General features: G+C 37.3%; 1 protein-coding gene across 4 annotated transcripts in view; it reads right to left on the bottom strand.

Annotated features, from left to right (window-relative positions):
- Positions 1–2,244: 2,244 nt before the first annotated feature.
- CYRIB (CYFIP related Rac1 interactor B) overlaps positions 2,245–20,815 on the bottom strand; it is a 41,440-nt gene continuing 22,869 nt past the window's right edge. For 2 of the 4 annotated variants that reach the window (XM_059836281.1, XM_009807672.2), the window contains 10 exons: positions 18,951–19,033; positions 12,955–13,076; positions 11,182–11,287; positions 9,980–10,116; positions 9,255–9,332; positions 9,039–9,155; positions 7,831–7,910; positions 6,575–6,701; positions 5,686–5,756; positions 2,245–3,064 (listed from right to left, as the gene is read on the bottom strand). In XM_059836281.1, the coding sequence (XP_059692264.1) occupies positions 3,001–3,064; positions 5,686–5,756; positions 6,575–6,701; positions 7,831–7,910; positions 9,039–9,155; positions 9,255–9,332; positions 9,980–10,116; positions 11,182–11,287; positions 12,955–13,076; positions 18,951–19,023 (975 nt within the window). In that variant the 5' untranslated portion in view covers positions 19,024–19,033 and the 3' untranslated portion in view covers positions 2,245–3,000. Of the gene's footprint in view, positions 3,065–5,685; positions 5,757–6,574; positions 6,702–7,830; positions 7,911–9,038; positions 9,156–9,250; positions 9,333–9,979; positions 10,117–11,181; positions 11,288–12,954; positions 13,077–18,950; positions 19,034–20,044; positions 20,124–20,815 lie in introns of those variants that run through there. The other 2 variants (XM_009807674.2, XM_059836283.1) reach the window with 2 other exon arrangements.

Below are 20,815 nucleotides of genomic sequence, written 5' to 3'. Positions count from 1 at the left end.
AGCAGCAATAGCATTTACACTCAGACACACCGCATCACGAGGAGGCGGCCTTCCACCCGCAACAGCTACAGGGTGGTTACACCAGCTCACGGCAGAGGGAGGACGGCTCATTTGAGCAGAGAATTTAGTTCAACCAGAGTGCCGCCCAGCCCAGCACTCCCAGACTCCAGGCTTATCACAAACCCCAGGGTGGTGCCATCGAAAGTGAGCAATTTTCCCCCAAAACTTACATAAAAGCTGTTTAGTGGCCAATACTTAGTGCTGAGCTTGCCAGCTACTCTTCTGTCCACTACCACAGAAAGCAGAAGAATTAAAACAGAGAGAGGGGGAAGACTAAAGAGAGGTTTTGCAAGGAACAAGCCCCAAAGCTTGAGCAGCAAACACGCAGCGGTTCCAGTTCAAAAATGCGAACAGCTGATGCCTGATGCACTGTTTTCTTCTCTTGGAAAGCTCACCAGTAGGGAAGCTTGCAGAGTTGTGGGTCAGCCAACTCAAAAGCACGCCAGCTCTAATCTCCTTTCCCAGCTGCATACACAGAGAAACTGCGGAACACAAATGCCAGAGGAAAAAAAAGGAAAGCTCCAATTATTCTCAGACCACAAAAACGATGATGTTTAAAAGCAAAGATTTTGGCAGGGCAGCAGAAAGGAAGAGCTGTCCAAAACAGTCAACTGAAGACACTCTGTGTTGTTTTAGTCAGTAGCCACTGAGGCAAACACAGAAGAAATCTGCTGTATGGCTAGTTCTTCCACAATGGCACCCAGGCTGGATTTACCCTTTCAACTGTTTTCTAATGACATCAGAAATAAAAAACTGTCAAATACCCAAGTTGTGCTTAAAAATCCATTCTCTGTAAATTATGTTTCCTCTAGAAAGCTTTATTTCCAAAAAATAACACTGGACAGGAGCATGATTTGCCCCTCCTGTGATTGTTATTCAGTAACCGTATTCACAGTAACAAGGCTGAGATGAAATTAATTTTCTCCTAGGGGTAACGAACCCATGAGGACAGATACCCTTTCAGATACATGCAGAATGGTTGGCTGTATACAGTTTGTAACATTCATACAATTCTGGGAAAGATTCTTCTTTAAAAAAACAGTCAAGTTTTTTCCTTTCTCAGTTGGATTCAACTATGATGCTGCCAAAAGGACTAGAGAGAAGTATCATGTCAAAGTAAGAGTATTGTATTGCTGTAGCCAGCGTAGCGCATGGTTTGCCTTCTCTGTAGCAAGGACCTCTGCTAACCATCAGGAAAGAAAAAAAATATATGACCCCACCTAACAGAGGAGGTACAGGTACCAGCAATACACACTTACACCTCCTTTGAACTCTTCAAGTGTCATGATTTAAAATTTTGCAGACCTCTTATTTCTGAAAACAAACAAACAAAAGGTAAAAAGGAGAATCGTTCCTGATGGTGCAGAAGGGTGTCCACAAGAAATCCAGCATGGTCACACTGGTATGTCATATTTGGAGCTAGTGTGCCATGCAAAGTTACAAAATATTATTTGTCCAGCAAATAAAGCTGAGGGTGTTCACGCTTGGCTGCAGGTTTCAAATCTCCTTTCCAGAACGCTGACAACTCATGAGGCATAATCACAACAGCCCCACACACGAGGCGCACTGATATTTGCCCACCGATACAAAACACACCATTTCCCAGAGACGTTCCTTCCAGTCATTCTCAATTCTGGTCTTCCCCTTCAAATCTTCCCCTCCGAAAAAGATTTTCCTCACTGACCTACCAAAACTTAACGCTTGCTCTGGGAAAATGTTAGGCAAACAGGAAACTTTATTTAGTGTGCTAAGATTATTCATATTTTACACACAGTTCAAAACATCCAGATCCACAAGAGTGTACACTGGCATATAGAGAGAGGGAAGTTTATCTCCCCGCCATTGGTATAGAAAGAGCCAAAACTGGCAGCCTAATCCGGAACATCATTTCTGATGACTGTGATGAGATTTCAACATAGGTACCCAAGATGCAGGTTCTTCAGCAACGTCCACCAGGATCTGTATGGATTGCACAAAGCTATTCCCCCCAAACCCTGCACGAGTAACGTTTTTGGGGACAGGGAAGCAGCACAGCGAGAAGAGCAAGATCCCTGAAACACGCTAGGCTTAAATCAGTGGATTAGACTAGTGGTTACTGGTAATGAAACAGCAGAGTTTTCACTATATAAAATTTATAAATTTATTTTTTTTGTAAAAATCCAAAGAGCACGAAGACATCTCACTCAAAAATACTGGTAAATCAAACCACACTTAGAAAAATGAAAGCTGATTTTATTATCTTATCCACAGCCAATCATTTGACATGAACATGCATACGTAATTTTGCTACGCACACACCACAGTTTAACGTTAGTTATTAAAGGTTAAACATACAACATACATCCTTACAAAAATGAGTCAATGCAAACGTAACTTTTAAACAAAACAGTTTTTACTCATTTAAAAAAACCTTTGTGTTGGGTACCATTTTGTACAAACACAGTTAATTTAAACAAATCTGCTTTTAGTCTCCTCATGGTTGCACATGAAAATAAGCTGCAATAGAAAATGAAGTCATCAAGGGATTTTTAAATAGCAGAAGTAGGCAGTCTTGCCATGCAGAAGAAGCAATATTAAATATTAGTTTTTCAAAAAAAGAAAAAAAACCACAAGTTTAAAAATATTTAGTTCAAGTCACAAATCTTTCCCCAGTACAGAGAAATCCAAATGCAACGCATAATTAGCTGCCACTTAGGATGGCTATTCTGAAAAGTAGAAATACTTTCCAGAATTGATAATTTTCATTGATTTGGCACAGAAAAGAAGTCTGAGCTTACTTAAGAACAAGAAAGTGATTAAAAAAAGGGTAAACAGGAAGAGAGAAAATAAAAAGCAAGAATGAACGAGATAGTAGTTGCAATCACTAAAAAAAAAAATCTGTGCATCTCAGTCATTGCAGAATACTGTCTGTCTACAGCAGGTGCGAATTCCAGGTAATTGTTATTGCAACATGGATTTAATTTGCTTGGAGGTAGTCTCATCATTCAAATGCTTTGTTGTGTACCTAAACACAGAAATAAAAATCAAGTTGAGAAGAGCATAGATGCTATTTTACTTTGGTACAGATAGGTTGAGCCGTAAACAAACTTATTTGTTAACCTGGAGTAAAACCCTCAGTAACTGATCATCACCCACTCCACGGTTTGCTTTTGTCCTCACAGGCCATTTCATAGTGAACTCATGTTACCAGTTGTGATAGCTAATGATGAGTAAGACTAACTCTCAGGTCTCTGTCCATAGGTGACATCTTTAACTAAAACATAGCTTCAGAAACTTTTCTTCAAAACTTCCAGTGACCAAACCTTTCTAAGATCCCTCAATGAGAGAATGGATTTAATTGCTTTTCAGCCTTATTTCCTGTTTAGTTAAGCAACTGTGCTGCTAAAACTAAACAGTACACACCCCTTCCCCCTTCAAAATTCTCTAGGGCATTAGAACATTTTAAAATTACTACAAAAAACTTAAGTCGTCTCTTATTTTAAAAGAAAGTACTGTATATCCTCAATGCTGGCTTCTTTGCGTGACTTCTTTCCCTGATCTTCCTTCCCTGACTATAATCTAAAAGCAAGTAAAAACTTATTCTGTAATTTAAATTTAACATGTTAAATTAGCGCTTTGAGTGTGATCCACAGCTGCAGTGATACCTGAAGAATACACAATGACTTTTTTTTGTTTTGGAAATTAATATCAATATAGATTTCAGCACATTTTGGTAATTTATACTTTCCACAAACAAGAGGCCTAAGGTTTTCTAAAATCCTCAAGAGTTATTGCACTTGGTATTCTGCCCATGTGAAAAAGCTGATTACAGTAGTTATATGAAATTCAAATTATAAACAGCTGATCTCCCTCCAAAATCCGTACCACCTTCCATTTACTTTTTAAGACACATTATTTATCTCTTAAGACAACATGAAAACTTCTAGCACTCCTGCAGAATGAAAGACTTAGATTTGGACTTAAGTTCTCATGACATGATCTTGAATCTGCTTTCACCACACACATAGGGAGAGATGCAGAGGTGAGCTGCTAACAATTCCAAATATGATCTTAAAAAGATTAAATATCCTACCCAAATGAGTAATCAGATGTAAGAAAGCAGGACTGTTAAAGTATGTATGCATGAAATGGGTTGGTGTGATGAAAAGTCAGCGTGGCAGCACAGACAGAATTTACACTAATCACAAAGTAACGCAAAACGCAGTGAGAACCTGAACTACAATTTCCACGTACTTTACTAAGTGTCGACCACGATAGGGAAAAATGGGGTACCAGTAAAGATCGGTGTTCATTTGCAGCTGCAATCACAATAAATTAATTAGAAAATAAATGCTAATATAGCATCTTCCTTCTGGAACCTTGTGTTTTTACTGATCACCATCTCAAAGACTGATCACGTACAGGAGGTTCAGAGATTAGTAAAATTATTTAGGCATGGAAATACTCACATGAAGTCTCAAATTAAGCCCAGATTTATTTATTTTTTTCTTTAGCTAATAATCTGAAAAAACTTTGCAAGTGAAACCACTTATAATACCACATTATTTCGCTTCTTACCACATCTTAACACAAAAAAAGGGCAAGTGAAATTAAAGCAGTTTCACTACAGATAAGAAAAATGAAGTACAACTGCACACTTTCAGGCAAGACAAACTAAGGCTTCCACATTTCAAAGTGAGTGCATGAATAACAATACCCAGTTACAGTTAACTGTTACCAAAGTAATATGGTACTTTTTCAAGTAAGAACAAGAATGAAGCCTTCATCTGTCTATATTTTGGCACTTTTTGCCACTCCTCTGATGCCGGACTTCCACATGAAGAACATGTTACTGGCTACAGATACAGCTTTATGACCCAAATTAGCAGGTTTTTAGGTTTCTATGCAGAATTATTAATTTTTATTTACCTCTCCAATTAACGTGGCAACTTCTTGTCTCGTCTATTCTACAGCAAAAACATTGAGACTCTTGCCTTATGTACCTCCCTAGAAGTACTTTGTGAAAGAGGAACAATTTCTAGTTACATATCAAAAAACTATCTGCCTGACACGTCTGAAGCTATCTGCAAAACATAAAAATCACGTGAAACTACTCTTATATTCTACTAATAATAAATAAAACGATTAAGTCATGGTCAAACCACACATAGCTGAGGATATGGCCGATGCAAACTAATTCAGCCATTTCTTTGGTAAGCTGGCACAAGTCACAGTGCGCGTCCTGCAGCTGCTCATTTGCTTGTTTGGTAGTTCAGTCAGTACATGTGATCACAGTTAACTTCGAGTTAGCTTTTAGTATGAATTATACTTTGCCATCAGTTTTAACTTCAGGTGCAATGTCTACTCTGTCACGCTTACCTCTACAGACTCATTCTTAACCTGCATGCAGTTGAAGTATGCAAAAAGTTATCTTAGAATGAACAACTGCAAGTTTAAAACCTAGCTTTTAAAACACAGTAGCTTCTTCATGCATTCCTGTCTCAAGACACATTGGAAAAGAAGCCTGCATAACCACATTCACCTTTTACCTGTAACACTGACTGGAAACCTTGCTGCTGAAGGAAATGCCTTGAACAATTTATGAAAATTCACATAGAAAGATTTCAAATAAAAGAATAAGAGTACCTGAGAGCATTTAGAAGGCCTTCTACACTGTTAGGAGGCTGGTCTTTAAGAACTTTGATGCATCCTTTCATCTAGGAGTTAAAAAAATTATACCATTTTTTTCATGCTAATACCTTCTAAGTTTACAGAAGTGTTATATATTCAGTTTGTCAGACAGAAAAAAAATAATTTAAAAATTGCAGCAGCGTACAAGACATTTTCTTAATATTTGAAAGGAGTTAAGCTTTCAGTATTACATTTTCCTACAACAGAATGGCTTAGCTACTTAAAAATCTGTGTATCTTTAGAAAATGCAATTTTGATGTCAAGCTCTGCTTTATTGGCCTTAAAAAAAGGAACTGTAAATGAAAACCTTTGTTTATCACAAATCCATTACGAATGATTACATTCAGCCAGTGAAATAATGACAAACTCTGTAGCTAGTACAATGGGATAATAGTCCTTTTGAAACAACCACAAAGCAGCATATGGTAACAGCAGGTGTTCCACGGACTTACTATCAAACAAGAGCAGAAAGTTAAAGACTTGAAGACTGGTGGATGACAAACCTAGCTTTTTACAAGATAGCGAGGAACAAGCTAGATGCTGTTGTTATTTCCAGTCATTCTGATTTGGATCTTTCAACCCAATCAGTGTTCATAAGTATTTCAAGAAACTACCTGTATTCCATCAAAACAGATCTTTCTGACCTAACAATTTCATGACCATTTATGTGTCTGAAGGCCTAGTTTGTATTTCTCACTACTTATGTATATGGTTTGCTAACAACTACCATTATCCTTTTAGCATCAATCCAAAGCGTACATCTGCTACTAGAACCTGCAGAACAGAAAAGGAGCCTACACACAATTTAAATACTCAAAAGATTATTTAGTAACAATAAACTTACATCAATTTTTGAAGTTTTGGCAAAAGCGCCCACCGGATGCACGTGGTCATAGAGTATGATGACACCCACCATTACCCTCAGACAGAATGATACTGTTTCCTCATTTGTAAACCTGCTTCTGTATTCACTGTAATTTAAAAACATAGATTATTATCTATCAAACACAAGATAAGAGTACATACTAGTAGCGCCCAAAATAAGATTAAAGAGAAAAATCCTACTATAAATCCTGAGAGAAAAAAAAAACAACCCCACAAGCTTTTGAGAGTTTTCCTTTTTCCTTTCAATAAGCTGCCTACTAGTCAGACCACCACTTAGAAAGAGTTATCTGGAGATTAACAGAGATTCTGAAATCTAAAATAGCACCCTCCTACTACACCATTTCAGGTATACTTTTTTTTAAAAAAAAAGATTAAACCAATACATAACAACTTTGCTTTCAACAGTTCCTATCCTTTTCCCCTCCACCCTCTAGTATACATGCAACACAAACTTCTGACTCAGGAAAAAAAAAGGCAAAAAAAGCAAGCTTACTGAAAAAATGCTTAACTACTTTCTTGAATGAGACAGACCATTCCTAAACAAGGTCAGAATATAAATGTTTGGAGCTCTTAATGTGCTCCAAAACAAACATACTGTGGTATTTGGACAGAAACTTTTTAAAATAAGGCATACCTCATGCCTGAGTAATTTTACCAATAGGAAACTGTTTAGATCCCAGAAGAAACAGATAAAAACCAAAAGTTTAGTGACTTTTTGTTCATACTCTCAGTGCCTCTCGAATTTGCAGTAGACAATAGACTGCCTTCATGCCTAAGAGTCATCTCATAATTCCCCAGACAGGGGCATTGCAATTTTGTTACAGCCATCAGCCAAGCCAACGTGCAAGGAGGTACCATCCAGCGCGTTGCCCATAACCCCTCTTTCAGGAGGCTGTAGGCAATCATGCTCAAATAGAATATTTTCCTGAATTATAAATGAGAAAACCATTTATAAAGAGTGCCAAGAGGTTGTCTAGCTTTCATAGCCATTCTATTTTTAAATATTAATACGTTCAGAAAAGTAGACCGCATGATTTGCATGGCTAGCAAAACGAGACAAGTTAGTTTCATGTTGAGGTTAAAAACTAAGTTGGTAAAAAGAAAACACCATAGCTCCTAATTAAACCAGTTATATTTCTTTCGCCTTATGCGTCACAAGTCGTGTCTTAAATACAGAGATGATTCATACACAATACAAGCACTGTTTATACTCACGGGGTTTCCAGCATGACCCTGCACACACTAGCCATGGTGCTTAAGCAATCCGTAGTATTCTCTATCGGTAAATTTTTGTTCTGCAGGAAAAGATAAGCAGTTTCCAATTAAATTATTGTGAAATATTGTACTACAAAACCAAAATCAAATCAGCGATCTGCTGGCATGGCAACGTGGAGGAATTAAAAACATCAACACAACTATGGTAAGTAAGGTAGCCTTGCACTGGATTTTAGTAACCTTACAATAAAGATTAGCAACTTAAAGAGCAAAGTCTACCACATAGGTTTTGCTTGCTTGTTTGTAGTTAAAGAAATACGCTACTGACACTACTGATTTTTGGGAAGTTTTAAAGGAATCATCTAACCTGTTCTTTAAAGAGAGAAATTTCTATAGTCAAATACCTGCATCTGCTGCAATAGTAACACTTAAAATTGTTGCAGACAAACACCTCAAAGAAATGTAAAATAAGAGGCCATTTTTCTCAAGGCATTTCAAGTGTAAAGCAGAACTTAGGAAAAAATACTAAACCACAATGTATCTTTGTATTAATCATGTAATGTACAATTATTTTTTATTAAGAAATAGTGTGCATTCTTTGCATGCAAGACAAAAATCATCAGTTATCAGAAGTCAAGCACAATACTTGTAGTGACTGCATTTTGTCACTAATATTTATTCAGGTAGTTAAGGATAAATAGGGATGTGTCAAAATGTCGGAATGCTTTTCCGGTTCAGGTTCCTCCCCTCTTCTGCAATAACATAAGTATACTTGACTTTACACTGCAAAACAAAAGTGTCTTGGGAAGGAGAAAAGGAAGCTACTTTTCAATTCTCTTCCCTATTTCAAGCACAGAGAATCAAGCTGTTTCCCTTTCAATTTTCTGAAGTTTCTGCTCTAAACCACCACCAAAATGCAGCCAACATCCATACCTCTCCCACCTCCCTTCTTGAGGAAAGCTATCACTACCAATGTTGTAATGCTACCCATTAACTTTTTGCAACGCACCCACAAGGTGGCTAGCTGAACTTACTGTAACCTCTACAGCATCTGAGAAAGATACTCTGTGTTTCTTGAGGCTCAAAAAAACAAGTTTAACTTCCAAATGCCAGATTAACCCTGGTAAAGGAGTTTTGTGTTCCAAAATGATGTCTGGCCCTGCAGTGCTTTGAAGTACAGTATCCAAGCCATAAATTTATATTCTTACCTCTGACACAAACTTTGTTGTAGCATCGCTTAAGGTTTTCAACATTGGCGTTGCTTCAGCGTAAAATAAAGACATTCTGTTTGCCAACTCATTATTTACTTCATTTTCTCCCTCTGCCTATAGAACAGAAGGAAAAAAGAATGTAGTTGTTCTGCACATGAAAAAGATTAAGTGGTAGTATCAGATTACATTTCATCTCATCCAAGGGTTACCTACTGGGACATTGTTAATCCTCATACGGCTCAGAGTTCTTCTATAGTAGCTGAAGTCATTCTGTATAGCAGGATTTGTCATCTATACAGATATGGAAGCAAAAGAGTTGTGACAAACTCAAGAAAAATATAAGGACAAGTCTTCATAAAGTATAATACTGAGAACAAGAAAATATTCATCCTTCTGAAGTAAAAAGGCCTGTGACATGTTGGGAAGTGATACGTAGAACATAAAAGCTTTCTGGTTAAATTCTCAGATTTTTCAGAACAAGATCTAACAAGAACAAGAAGTAATCTCCTAAATAGGAGTTTGAAATCAGTAGGTTGAAAAAAATAGCTTTGCTAGTTTGACTCCAAGGATCAGATCAGCAAATTAATATCACTTCAGCTTAATTCTTTGCACAGTAGCAAGAAAATAGCTGGACTATGGGTGTGCACATACTAAAAGCTGCAGCAGCAGCAGCATTATCCCAAGAGATATGCCAAATTCAGATGAAGAAACATGATTAATATGAACTGAAATATAACAAATGCCTAAAGCTAATATGGTATTTCATCCACTTTCCAGTTTAATCTAACTCTAGGTCATGCAAACAAGCCGAGCATAGTAGATATTTGAGTATCTACTGCATGCTCTATTCTAGAACAGAACACAACCCGGATTGCTTCAGTAAATAGACTCGTTTTCTTTTTGCTAGCCTTTGTGCTTACAAAATTACAAGTTCTTACCTTGAGCTCATCAAATCGGAGTGTAAAGTGAAGAATTTCTGCAAACTGCTTAGCAAGAGCCTGCTCTCGCTCCAGGTGTTGCGTTGGTGAATACGGAGTGCTTGTCAGGGCTCCCAACAGACCTCGCAATCCTGCCTCTTAAATGAGAGGAGAGTATTTTGCAATATACAACTGCACCTGCTTCTTGTATCTCTATTGACTGATATTCTGCATGCTAGACTTAAAATACCCATCTGCCAAATAATTAATAACAGGGCTTGATGAATTGCTTCTATGTGCCACTGTTACTGTATTTACGTACAAACTGCTGTAAAGACTACGTCTAATAGGCACTGATAGGCATGAAGAAACTTCTTTAAAAGTTTTATTCAAGCTTTGTCTACAACATTTGTGTAAAATGTATTTCAGTAACCTGTTTTAGCAGACTGCAGCCTTTAAGAAAACACAGAATTCAAGAGGTACATACTTATCAGCAAAAGTCATGTTTTATTTGTTTTTAAGATAAATTTATAATTCAACTTCCTGCTCATCATCTTGAGAAAAATACCTCACCCTCTTTAAAAAAGCAGAGCTTGCCTGCAAAAAGCTTCCATTTTTTCAGCTCATTTTTTATGAGCTATGCTAATAACTTTGTCTAAAAGTGAGGTAACAACAGATACTTTGTGGAAAAAAAACCAAGTCAAGTCTAACAGGTTTTATCAGTTTAGACACAACATCAGTCAAGTTGGTTTTTTAAGAGGCATGAAGTGCCATCTCCAGTACTGCACCTGAACCAAGATTAGGCATTGCCACAGACCAAATTATTCCCCCCCAAACACCAGAAATAATACAGTCACTTTTAATTAGTCTTGGTATTACAAAGATTAACAGAATTCATTCCCGATGAATGAGTCTAGTAATTTTCAAAACAATCAGCTCGTTAGTGCGTTCCAGAGTTACTAAAGGGGTAGAGAAAGAGGATGACAAGTATGCTCCCATTCTCTCTCTCCTCTCAGGTATTCTCTGAAGCAAGTTTGCTTTCACATGCAAGAAGGCAGTACACAGATATAAATAAGATCCAGTCCAGTGTATGGAAGGAATCTATGCAATATGAGCATTTATCTACTAACGAGGGGTTGACCTAGATGTGATCACATCTGAATATGCCAAATGTACTAATTAATGAAGACAAAAAAACCCCAAGTTAATACCATTCCACTTACCTAGTCTTTGAGAAAATTCATAGAATTTCTTTAGTTTGCCTACTAGTGGAACAACTGCACCCCATGCCTTCTCTTGCAGCTTCTCATCATTGGGATGCTGTATTGCCTTTAGTTAAAAAAAAAAGGGGAGGAAAAAAGCATGCTTAGATTAAGAATAACTGATACAGTACTGGAAAAAAAACCCCAACACAACCAAACCTATGCAGGGCAATTGTTTGAGGAGCTACTAATTAAAAATTCTACCTACTGAGAAATTTCCAGTTGAGAGACAAGCCTGTACTAACCCATGTCTGTTCCAAAAAGCTCTAAATACTTGTGTTGAAAATAAGTATCCTGAATAGGAAAACAACTTGGAGAGAGTATAAAGAAATCGTTAAAAATAAAGCTACTCAAGAAAATTTACATAACCAGATCTAGTTAATTAAAATCAACAACTTTATTGGGGTACCTCCAAGCAAAAAGTTTAGTGATCAAAGTCTCATCCTAACATTGGTATCTATCACCAATTTCTGAATTTGCAAAGAAAAAAAACCAAACAAACTTGCTGTGAAATTCAGGCTAAATATTACAGTAGGAACATTTAAGCATAATCAACAACATAAAGGTATATATGCATAGACCTTGTCTTTACAGTAAGCTTCCCAGACAGATAAAGCCATAAATTCAGTCTCTCCAGGTTTTTAAGACAGAAACTAGACTACTTAGCAACTGAAAATCACTAAGAAAACAAATAAAAATGCTCATAACTCTCCTGCTGCATCTTCACAGTCAACTCCTTGATTCCCAGATCTGTTTCAGTCAACCCTGGGCTGTGAGTTGCAGCACACTCCTCTCTGGTCCCTAGGAAGCTTCCTTCCTGCGATGTCTCCCTTCTCTCAGGAGTATCTCTCTTCCTTCTCCATGGGAGCTGCAGGCTTTGTTGCCAAGACACACATTCCTACAGCCTCTCCCTGAACATCCTCCTTCCTTGAAGAACAAATAAGCAATCTCCCCTGCTAAGGGTTTTGTGGAACACAGTCACCCTCCTTAAACCTACCTTATGAATTCAACAGAGACTGAATAAAAACTCATGGTACTTTAAAGCTGAATAGTTCTGAGTACCTCAAATTCATCTAGAGTGAGCAGAGACTCCTCCTATGTACTAGGCTTTCTTAAGAGTACGTTACAGTAATTCCTCACTTTAGGAGCAAAGTAACCCCATTGCTGCATCTGAGGAAGAAGGGAAGGGGGTTGAGAGAGTCTTTATTCAACTCTTTCTTAAAGATAAAGGAAAAATGGAGTGACACACTGTAAAGAAACTTTGCTTCTGTTCCAAACATCTACTTTCGTAAATAAAAGCCAACTAAAAGAGACTGAAAATGAGATGTCTTTTGTGTTAGGATTACCGCACAGACTTCTCCAATTAGCGTACAAAAAGATGTTGACAGTACTCAATATTGCATTGTATTCATGCCATGATCTTTCCAAATTTGCCACTAACTCAAGAAGAGTTTAAGTGGGAATATAAAGAAAAAACAGTAACAACAATTCCATAAAAAGTTGGAGAAGCATCATTTGCTATTAAGTATGTGCATTAGTATTATTGAAACAAGCAATATCTGTTTCACTGTTAAAAAGGAACACTCCAGAGCAGAAATTCAAGACAGCAATTTTAATAGACAACATGCTCTGCCAAAACAGCTCCTGCAAGCGAAGTTGAAAACCAGCAGTATTTGGTTAGGATCAGACAATGAACAACCACAAGTTGTGTGCAATCATAACACTCTAGCTCACCTCTCGTATTTCATGGCCAGCTCCTCTATATGACTGCAAGTCTTCCAGTATTCCTTCTGCATCCTTTAACACTACATTCACCTGATTATAAATTTCCTTTTCAGATTCTGTAGGTTGGGCATCTAAACAGCAGAACATATTAAATACATACATATTTTTAACAACAGTATGGAATTCAATAGCCACACCATCACCTATGGGACAAATCCTTCATGCAGCAACTCATCAAGAATTTTCATTCTCTAAAGAGCTACTGCAATGTATGAGGAACTCCTATAAAGCAATTGCATTCACTTTAGTAGTCTTTTAGCTTCATTTAGCATCCCAAAAATCCACCTGGAATCTACCCTTCCTGACTTATTTAAAATTGAGTTAGGAGAAGAAATCCTGACAAGTCATCTTTATGACTATCTCACCTTAGAGTGCAGTACAAGCTCAGCTGAAGAGACTTAGGTAAGCACTCAAAAGACACACTCACTGCAGATATTACAGGAGGTGTTCATGTCTACTGTTATCTAGAAACACTGCATCAGATTATTTTCCACCTTCCCTGCCTCCCCTTTTACTGGTTGGGAAAGAAACCGTATCTTTTACTTCTAAATATATTTAATTCTCAAAACATATTCTTTATTGCACTAATTGCAAAATCAGAGTTGAGAACAAAAAGATCTAGCGTAAACTTTTTTTTTCTTCCCGCCTCTTCAAGGATACATGCTGTCTCCCAGTTTTTCTATAATTAGCTAAAGACTCCAAAAGTATATTTGATCATCATTTCAAAAAAGATACACATATATGTTTAAAGAAATGTCATTCAATAAAAAGTATGTTTTGAGAAGAATCAACAAAAGGCTTCAACCTTTAAAAATAATCACCTAATACAAATATCTCAGACCTAGTTTACTTGAGATCAATTTTTCTTTTAAAATTCTGATGGAAGCTAAGCTATAATGTTAGTTCCTTTTAGACTGATATAAAAAAACCCTAGTTACTGAAGCTGCTACCGAAGCTCTTAAAAAACCCACACTTCTCTGTTTACATGGGCAAAACCTGTGATGAAATAAGTATCAGGATATTTTAATCCAGAATTTCCAGTGCCAAAAGTCAGGGTATTAACAACAGATTCTTTTTTATAGGAACAAACAAAAGCTATCTACGGACAATATATCCTCATGATTTTGTGCAGTTTAAAGGGTCTGGAAAAATGTCTTTTTAAAAGTGCTTTTTCCATGATCCATATGTACAACTCCCACTAACAGAGATGGAAGTTAGGTACATACTTACATTAAACAGAAAAAAAAACCCCAAACCTCACAATATCCTAGTGTTACACACAAGAAAAAAACATCAGGAAACAAAGGAGAAAGTAAGTTTCACATGCATTGCCTGTCTGGATTTTGCTGTAATTTTTGCATAATATTTCTTATTTTTATGGTTTAATGCATAGAGACTGGGCATTATTAGCAAATATGCCTATACATAGACCTTGCAACAGTTTAACTGTGGTATTTTGAGAACCATGAAGAATTAAGCAGAAGTAAAAAAAAAGCTGGTCATTCCTTTTAAAAAAAGGTGTAAGAGCACCACATTGATTAGGCATCGAGTAAAAGTGGCCAGGGCTTTTCAGATCATCACAAAGGTCACATTTATAATTTTGAAAGCTGCTGAAGACTGCTGTAAGAAATGAAGACAAAAAAATGAGGGAAAAGAGCAGAAAGGTAAGCACCCATTGACTGGCAGCAGTTCATGCACAAACATGAAATGCTATAGTGAAATACAGACTAAAACGTGAAGTTCTGTAGCATTCCAGATTGTGTTGTTAAATAATGCAATCAAGACTTGCCACTTGGATCATCTCGCACTGAGCACATCTCTTGCCTATTTAATGTTTCATGCCATTTTTTTCTTTACCCTCTCTAGTAAGGAGAGTTCATTTTTCAGTGGGGGGTGGGGGGACAGCAGAAGGGCCCACGAGAACTACTCCTCCTCATTTTGAAACTCACCAACAAGCAGAACAGATGCAGTACTATGACCTTCCAAGTTTAGAAATGAGAATCACCTTCCAGATACAAATTAAGTGGTCTTCACTGAACAGCTGGCTATGCAAGTCAACACCTTCTACACCTCTGTTAGTGTGTTTCACTTAGGATGTCATCAGCCAACTACTGTGTTTCATTTCCCTAAAATGATCCAGGAAACCTAAAACAAGGGTTTACACTTAATTTGGGGTGGTGGGGTTTTTTTTGGTTTTGTTTTTGCTTGTTTGTTTTGATCATAGCAAACTTATAAATATACGTGTTTTAAAATCCAGTAAGCACTGGATTATTTCTTTTAGTATGTATTTCATTTTGGTGCACCTAGCCCTCTCCAACAGAAGAAAGCTGTAAACTTGATTTGTCCCAACTAAGTTCCTCTCCCATCAGTAATTCTTCTGCGCCTAGAAAAGAGCTCACACTTAAAAAGTGAATCTAAATTATTTTCTGTTCACTTCACAATACATTTAGGATGTATTTGGATAGATTTAAAAGGCAGAATATAGAAAATCTTCAAGCCCTAATGCTGGCTGGCTCAGAGCAATTGTTGTATTTGCTTCTCAGTGCTGGTTAGGGCATTGTATTCTGAAAGTCCATCACAGATGGAGAAAGAGGGAAAGGCTCCTCTTCCTAAGCACTGTTGTAATCTTGTAATTCAAGGAATTCCCACTTATCAGTATGTACCTGAGGATTCAAGCTACGGGACTTTCTCTTGAGAATCACTAATTGTGGAACTTGTTTTCCTCAATGTGGAGTGCACAGAGCAGGAAAGGGTGCTATACTTCTGGAGTTAGTCTTGACAACTAAGAAAAAGCAATCAGCGCTGCCAGGCATCCAAACAGCAGGATGGAGGAAGCATACAATTTCAGGGCTATCCCCCTTCCCCCTCCATGGATGTAAGCTCCTGCTACAACTTTATGACAAGGCTTTGCCTTTACCTGGCCACATTTTCCGTAGAAAGAACAAATACAGCAAGCACAGCCCAGCCCACTGAAACGTTCTGAGGTTTGATATTGTTGCCAAGGGAGCTGACCCCTGGTTATTCAGGGCAACTTTCACGTTTTTAATCCAATAGCAAGAAAAGTTAAGATTGAGGCCCCTCAAGTAAATTGGGAGGTCATCTTTAAATTAATTTCAAATTTAATCAGAACACTACTGCACTAGATGCAATATACATTTAGAGTTCAGAAAGCTCACACAGTAACGTATTAAGGACAAAAGAATAGACTTGAAACAATATACAAATGCTGTTATGTGAACTAAATGCTATGGAAGTATGACAACATATTGCATGGGGGGAACACACACATTTAATGACTATTTAAAAAAATATTTGGCTAGCCTACAGAACTAGTAGGGAGAGAAATTTGGGGTTGAAAGTTTACACCGCACAGCAAACACTATTTAAACTGAGATTTTTCCCAGGGAAGAACACATCAAGTCGTCTGAAACTGGCTGGGACAAAACTCACAAGGCAAGGGAGAGAAAAATCCCAGACTGCTGGAGATGAAGTAATTTATTCATCTCTATCATCATTACTATGGAGAATACTATCTTTGTGGCTCCTCTGAAACCTAGCCAAGTTCTTTGGAGGTAATGCAGAATACTTTCAGCGCTAGCTTGAGATCACCATCTGCAACCAAAAACACTCTGCATTTTAGCTACTATTCAAATCAGTAAATTTGGAAAGGATTTGCACTGTGACAGTAATGGCACTGATGTAAAAGTTGAACTGTAAGTTTCCCACGTTGTAGGTGGCTGTTTTATGTTAACAACATTGTCCTTACAAAGCTGTGCGTTTTCCTCTGCTCATGTTAAAGTGGCACTGCAAAGACTTTACTAGAATACTTAAGACAACTATTTGATTCAAACAGGTAAGGTGAATGACCAAAGAAAACATAAGCTTAACCAGTGTTGAAGCAAGGAAAAGCCAACAGTCCATTATATAATTTATTAGAACATTTTTTGCATGTATTCTGATAGTCACACAAATCACTGGAATCTCGCACCAAGATAAGTATCTGAAAAAACATATCTTAGAAACCAGTTTAAAACCTTTCTGAATTTGGAGTTTGTATCCCTGTAAAGCTTCACGGACATTAGATTTTTAACTCTATATGGTATTGTGCAAGAAACATTTAACTAGCGTGCTCACTCCAAAGATCTATTTGGATTTAAGAACAAAAGACTTCAAACTGTACATTTTTGGGCCAGGCGTAACATAGAATTGGCAAATTTGTTTTTAATACAGAGCTTACTTGCTCTTCCACATAAAAACACAACATTAAGTATCACAAGATTAAGTGCCAAGTCTTGAAGAAAGATCTTGACTGTGTCAAAGCCAAGATCCTGTCAAGGCAAGCTATCTGAAACAGAGTAGGAAGAAGCATGGATACACAATATAGCAGTAGAAACAAACGCAGGACAGGGTCCAAAAGGTATAAAGAACAGTCTAACAATTCAGCTGTAATGTAAGTCACTTAATTTGACTGTGTATGTAAACATTTCATGACAGCAACCTGCTTACTCTCATGCCAAATCTTGTTCATGCTCAAAACATGCACTTTAAAACAAAATTGATAGCTTTTTTTAAAAAATAGCAGCAATTTTTATTGCAATTTATTTTAGAATTATGCCTCTTGTATCCAACTAACTTGAATTTAATTTAGTCCAATTTAATTGTCAGTATTTGCAGATTAAGCTGGAGCTTCACAACTCCAATATTCTCCCATAACAATTCTCCCTACTTCACTAAGTCATACATACCTATTCTGATGATATGTGAGATCTGAAGTGGTTTTAAAAAACAGTTTTGCTTTCTGACTTTTGAACAGAGCCCTTGATTATCTTCCCTTTATGAATAATTTGTATGGCGACCATCTTCCAATAACAATATATTCAGAAGAGACAATTGATAAAATCAACAGTACAGGGTAAGGTTTAGAAGAGTTATAATTTTAAATGTCATTAAAGCAAAAACATATTCCTCCAAGCATTCACTTTCACATTAGAAGTAATATAACCAATTGCTACTGTTTCAAAGACAACTGAAAAATAATTTGGGTGAAGAAAAGAAGATATAATGAATCCGAAATTATCCATATCACAATACTTCAATTTTTTGTTATGCTATTCCACTGTATTTTATTACATGGTCAAAATGCACTTGGACATTAGTTTTCTTATTTTATGCTTACTGATGTGCAGCTGGGTAAAGCAACAGCATATCCCAAAAGAAAGTAATTAAACATGCATAGCAGCAGCCAACAACACTTACCTGCCATTCTTAGCTATATTATATCATGCAACAAAAACTAAAAGCAGAAATGCTAACAGTATGTGAACCTTCCAGAATGCTTGGCATTGATCAGACAAGCTATACACCTCTTCTTTTCAAAAGCAATTTCGCCTCTATACTCTCTGAGCCCCCCTTTTAAGGAGGGATGAGGTTAACTGTCAAATTTCAATGCCAAGTCAAATAAGGTTCACATATACACCTTTAATGTGATGATGTTGGGAGAGCTATGAATAGCTGTTGTGAGCCAATCTGTATATGCAGCATTATTCAATGGCACATTGGAAGTGAAGAAAAGAGAATCAGGTTTCATATTCAGTCCTTCCTTTAAGGAGCATATACCTCCTTGCAATTTTAGTAAGTCTTCAAATTCTTTTTAAAGTTTTGATTAAAAGCAGACAGAGTTTTGGTTTAAAACAAGAACCGTATCAGATTCCAACAGTAAAATAAAATTTGAAAGCCCTCCCTGAAATAAAGATTTTACATTTTACAGAAGTGAGGTTATTTTAAAACAGATTATTGCTTTCTACAAAAGTCTGCTGAACAATTATCCATAGCTCAGGCATGCAAAGCTGTTAGAAGGATGGCAAAGTGAAAACATACATTTAGTACATGACAAATGCAGTCTACTGCAGGCAAAGAGTAATAGATATATAAAATCATCTTCTCACTTTCAAAATCAAGGAAAAAATTTGGCCCCTGCTCAAGGTCTGTGCATGTCAAAACTTTTAGAAGGTTCCCCATGTTAAGGTACCTGCCAAGACAAGAATGAGAGAAAAGAAAATTTTCTTTTTATAAGAAGGAATAGCCCAAATACAGTTGATTGAAGCAGTGGGGGAAAGAAGACCAGAGAGTTCCATCAGGCACGAACCCGTCCTTCAGGCTGCCACCCCGATGGGTGGAGGGAGACCCCCACCTCGAGGACGTACAGCTGGTGATCCCAGAGATGCAATGCAGCTTTCCTGTAAGAAGTGACTACGTCACTAACATCTTCACAGCTGCCACTTTGAGAAAGCGGCAGAACTCCAACTGAAGGCATCGCCAGTGACTAATTCTGTCCCGGTACACCCTAGCACCAGTGTCCTGAGCAGGAGTACCGCATTGAGGGCCAAATACCGCATTTGCAAGCACTGACACTGTAGCCATGCTACAGAATTTTACCTGACAGGACAACGGAAAGAAAGAGCTTTAATTTTGTCAGCCCTTACAATTTTGTCAGAAAGCCGTTACAGAAAACCACATCAAGATACATCATTTCAGTGTGCAGAAAATGCTAACAGGTATGCCACACAAGGTGCCTAAAACATCTGTGAAGTTCAGACAATTCCACTTCGGACTTCTGGATGTAAAAAATGCACATTAACTGCACCTTGAATTACTAAACCAGGAGCAGGAATTATTTAGTACTCACTCTTGTATAAAATAGGATTACAGCGAACAACTGCTCAGCACAGATTACTATGGCATACTGACAGAATTTTTCATTTTATGATTACTTGATTTGCAGGCAGATGGATGGACATCACTGACCACAGCGACCCAAAATGATTAAGCACAAGGAAAGAAAATTTACACAGTGGCATGATGGTGGCTTGGCTACTACTGGAGGGGGAAGAAAAAAAAAAAAAAGGAACAGAAAAAACACATGCAACTCTTTCAAACTGCAGATTTGCAACTGAGTCCCCTAGCCTTCACTGCAGCAGGTATAAGCAACCCTACTGTTACCATTTTAAATGCACCAGCTCTGAAGGGCCGAGAGACTTACTTTCAAAATCCAAGAAAAAATGTGCTGCATTGTGGTCTATGTCCCTGGTTAGCACCTTAATGAGATTACCCATGCCAGCAAACCTAAAAATAAAAATGGCAAAATAATTTAGTTCCAATAACCATTTCCTATTTTAAGTATACGCCTGGGGCTCACCGGAGCAGGGCTCCTGTCGGGTTTTGCCCACCGGATTCATCACCTTCTGGTGGGAAGTAGAAAACGTGCACTGTACAGCGCACTTCCACTCTCCTCCTTCTCAGGGAGAAGTGATTATTGAAAAAAATTAAGAGTTATAGCTTTGACAAAAAGAAAGATTTGAATTACTGGCTTTCATCTTTGCTTAATACATTTAAATTATGTCACCTGTGATGACTGAGCAACTGTTTAAGCCATTGTTGCTTAGGACAAAAGCAACATCAAATAGAACTGGTGTCATCATAAACCTGGTATTTACTATCTCTCCATAATCCAAAACAAATTTCAGAAAGCCTCTAGTAGTAGTCAACTGTTTTTCCTGTCAAATCACGTAAAGTGACAAGTTAAACGCAAGTTAGACTTTTCCAAAAACAGGAGATAATCAAGTTTCAACCGTTCTTCTTATGTTTGCTGTCACATCCTAGCTAAAAGAAATGAAAAGCGGAAGAAAAATTAAATAGTCATTAGATGACTTGAGGTCAGATAAATTAACGGAACAGTTTCAAACGTTACCATAAGTTTCAAAAATCAATACCTTCAGTAGGACTATGAAAACTGCATTTCATAACAAGGCAG

Source organism: Gavia stellata, chromosome 3, assembly GCF_030936135.1.
Source record: "Gavia stellata isolate bGavSte3 chromosome 3, bGavSte3.hap2, whole genome shotgun sequence".
In the NCBI taxonomy this organism is placed as follows: Eukaryota; Metazoa; Chordata; class Aves; order Gaviiformes; family Gaviidae; genus Gavia; species Gavia stellata.
Note: the sequence above shows the minus strand (reverse complement) of the source record. Positions and strands in the feature narration are given on the sequence as shown.